The 4,090-nt window shown below is 48.2% G+C and overlaps 1 protein-coding gene across 1 annotated transcript; it reads left to right on the forward strand.

The window, feature by feature from the left end:
- The first annotated feature begins 783 nt into the window (after nucleotides 1–783).
- On the forward strand, nucleotides 784–1,541 carry LOC147723128 (homeobox protein vex1-like). Its single transcript, XM_086967453.1, is given in 2 exon segments — nucleotides 784–876; nucleotides 963–1,541. Coding segments are annotated over 2 exon segments (672 nt in total).
- Nucleotides 1,542–4,090: the final 2,549 nt, after the last annotated feature.

The raw sequence follows: 4,090 nt of genomic DNA on the forward strand, positions 1-4,090 counted from the left end.
TGCCGAGGCTTGACTATGGCAGTGCTATGCTTTGTGGCCTCCCCAAATACCCAAATATACCTTGGCCCCTTTAAAGGAATCACTGAACGCGGCAGACATATTGGCACCATGCGAAATGCCCACATCTCCCCGGTCTTAAAATCTCTAAACTGGCTGCCCTATGAAGCTAAAATTCAACTAAAGATTGCCTGCCTATCTCACAAAGCCCTTCACTTCAAAACCCTCAACTATCTAGCGCAAAAGCTAGAACTATCGGGAGAGGGTAGACGTATAGGAGTGCTAATTCCCTCCTCCTGAAACCTCAGATCTTTCGTAAAAAGAGAACATGTCAACGAGCCTTCTCTGGCTCTGCACAAAAAATCTGGTACTCTCTTCCACTGGAAATTCATAGAATCTCCTCCAAGGTTGCTTTAAAACTGGAAGTAAAAAGATTCCTCATGAATAAGTTCTTACCTTAATAAGATGTGCAACTGTCTGATCTAATTGCATCTGACATACTCCAGAATTTGTTGTTAATCTTGTATATTATTATTGTATTTGCTCCCCTTATGTCATTATGTTTCATCGACTAGCCCATTCTTCGCTTACCTCAGGTTTGTAAACGACCTGTTATGTGAGCCTTATTTGATTTAATGCCTATGTAGATTCCCCATTTGACTCATGTACTGAACTGTTACCTTCTTTCCCTTCAAATTGTAAAGCGCTCTGATATCCTTAGGGATCAAGTTTGCGCTTTATAAAACGTTATAAATAAAATAAAAAAGATAAATGAGGTGTGCCACCATGGGGATGAAAGAAAACTTCTTTCAATTCAAAGATCAGCTATTCTTACAGGTATCAGCTACTTCCATGGGGAGTACATATGACCCCAGCTTGGTGAACCTCTTTATGCATGTCTTCGAGCAGGATGTCATCCTCTCGAACAGCAATCCATACCTTGCCCATATCCATCTTTGGAAAAGGTATATCAACAACATCCTGGTGGTCTGGAGGATACGCGGAGCTGCAATGTGAGCAGCAGCAGCCGGAAGTGCCCGGAGCAGCAGGCGCCAGAGGACCCGGAGGGGGCCCGGTCCAGGACAAAATTCACAGCGGAGCAGCTGTGAGAGCTGTAGAAGAGCTTCCAGGAGCAGAGATATATTGGGGTGAGTGAGAAGTGGCGACTGGCCAGGGTGCTGAAACTCTCCGAGTTTAGGATTAAAACCTGGTCTCAGAATCGCCGGATGAAGTTTAAGCGCCAGAGCCAGGATGCCCGGGTTGAAGCTTTCTTCTCCAGCTTGCTTCTCCCGTATTCCAGCTATCCGGAGCTTCCCACAGCAGACTGCCTCCAGAGGAGCCCTCTTTCAGGGCCTACACAGCCGTGCAAGGCATCTCCCGATGGACATACAAGTGTGTCACTGCAGCCTTCTCACGGACTTCCGGGTCTGCAGCCAGTCCCTTTCACAGCCCTGGGCTTCTACACCTATCCCTCCGCTGTGCTGCCACTGCCCCTCCACAGAGAGTACTCTAGCCCCAAGTTTCACCCCTATTTCCCGTCTTAAGAGCATGGCCCTTGTGACTCACCTAAGTACTTTTAATCCTCTTGCAAAGGACAGAGTTTATCATAAATTAAGTGAGCAGTTGAGGGAAAAGAGGCGCGCAAAACGAGGGGTTTCAGATATAGCCAACACGAGAGTGCACCCCTCCTGCACGGAGACGTATACCTGCTGTTGCCCCCCTGGGTTATCCAAACTCTTTGATGCGGCTCTGCATACCTGAAGCTCTCAGCAAGGGGGATTCCCCATTCGCTTCCTGCATCACCATGCCGCCGATAAGGGCATGAAGGACCTACAACGCCTCAATGTCGCCAGCCTACACTGAAGGTGACCACTACGATATAAGTAGACCTTCCTGCTCTGCGTCACTGCTGCCACCACACACAGCACACAGGGTGCAGAGGAGCCTGCACTTATGCCACTCAAGAAGACACCACCAACACCACCCAAGGTCACCAGCTTCTTCCACCCCTCAGACAAACGACAGCCGCTTTACCAAGGGGAGTTTATGAGAGTCATGGCCCTCACTAAAGATTACTTATTATTTTAAGGCTGAACCTCGCGCTGAGCAAAATCAAGACATGAAAGCCTCCATCAACCTGCTCCCGACAAATCTGACCACGCACATGTCCATGCTCCAACAAGACGTCGATTCGATAGGCACGCGAGAGATGGACCTGGAAACACAAGCTTCTGGAATGACCTGTGCTAGGTTTTTACCTTAGAGATGGAGCAAACTCATGGCCACAGATAGAAAACAGTCTGTTCCCCAAAATGATGCTGTTTGTTCTCATGTAGTACTCTTTTCTTTGTCTACTTCCTTTGCTCCTATCCCCTCTCCCCTGAATCTCTCCCCTTGCCTGCTACACCGCCTAGCCCCCCATCCTTTGTGCCCTTTGACTAAGCACTCCTTCTCCCCTTGTTGGGGAGAGATCCAATATTTATACTCTGGAGTCTCAGCAAACCCGCTGAGAGAGTCCACAGCGCCACGGGAGCCACTCACAGTTGAGGTATGGTATGGCACCGCTTGCCAAAGCACTCCCTTTCCCCTTTTTGGGAAATCAAGCAATCAATCAATCAAAGCATTTATAGAGCGCACTACTTACCCGGAGGGTCTCAAGGCGCTTGGGGGGGGGGTGCCGCTACTGCTCGAACATCCAGGTCTTGAGTTTCTTCCTGAAGGAGAGGTGGTCTTGGGTCAGGCGAAGGTCGGTCGGGAGGGTGTTCCAGGTCTTGGCGGCCATGTAGGAGAAGGACCTTCCTCCTGTTGTCTCTCTTCAGATGCGGGGGACGGCGGCGAGGGCGTGGTTGGTCGATCGGAGGTGGCGTTTGGGAGCGTAGAAGTTGAGGCTGTAATGATCGGTAAGGCGGAAAGGATTCAGTATGTAGGCCTTGGAGTTTCAGAGACCCCTCTGAGAGAGTCCATGGCATAAAGGGAACCTCTTGCAACAGAGATGGTGAAATTATACCACTTTCCCTGGGATCACAGCTTACTGGACTTTGGACGCACTTTTGACTCGTCCACTGGTTTCTGTACCCGTCACCCTCCCCCTCCTCTTTCCATGCTGTATCTCTCAACCTCCACTCCTACTCCCCTCCTTCATTCTCTGTCTACTTCCCCTGCTTCTACCCCATCCCATGAATCTCTCCCCTTGCCTGCTTTTCCCCTTACGTATATGTCCTTATTGTCTGTCTCTACCTTACATGTAACTATGTTGCCATGCTCTAACAACTGTGTAACCTTTATAACGATGTAACCTGCAACTATGGTCTGATACTCATGTAAAGCACTCTGATATCTCCGGGTCTAGTCAGCGCTATATAAAACTTTTCAAATAAAAAAATAAAGAGAGGCAATGAAACAAGCATCAAGACCTTTCATGAATTGCTTAACACTCGCAATGGCCACCTCGGGTTCACATGTGAGTACAGCAGAGAAAAACTTACCTTCCTAGATCCCTAAAATTTTCCATCTGAGGGTCATTTGGAAACAGAACTGTATGGAAAACCCATGGCCCGGAATGCCTTGCTCCAATACGAGAGTCATCATCCCAAGTCATTGCGTGAGAACCTACATTTTGGCCAATATCTAAAGGCTAGGCGGAATTGTTCCAGTGTGGACAAATACAAGGAACATGCACTGACATTAAGAAGCAACCTTCTGAATAGACATTATCCGACTGCGCTAGTTAAGTAATCAGCTAACGAAGCACTCAATAACAATAAAGATGCCCTGCTGGAGAACCCGCCTAACAAACAACCACCGATGAGACTGCTATGAGTCAACACCTTCAGCTACCTCTTGAATGCAGTGAAAACATCCATCATGCGTAACTGGAACATAATCTGAAAAGGCCAATTGACCCTGCAGAACCCCTTGTTTGCATTTAAAAGAGGTTGCAACCTTAGGCAGAGACGTTTTATGGCATGGGTAAAGTAGGCTCTGGTCCAGGGCCCCTGCCTTTCAGGTCCCCCCCTGATAGAGAAAGATCTGTTCCGCAGAGAGTCTTGCCCTGTTGACCGTCGATAATTCTTAAACAGATTGTTTTAAATAC

This window comes from Lissotriton vulgaris, chromosome 4_1 (genome assembly GCF_964263255.1).
Source record: "Lissotriton vulgaris chromosome 4_1, aLisVul1.2, whole genome shotgun sequence".
In the NCBI taxonomy this organism is placed as follows: Eukaryota; Metazoa; Chordata; class Amphibia; order Caudata; family Salamandridae; genus Lissotriton; species Lissotriton vulgaris.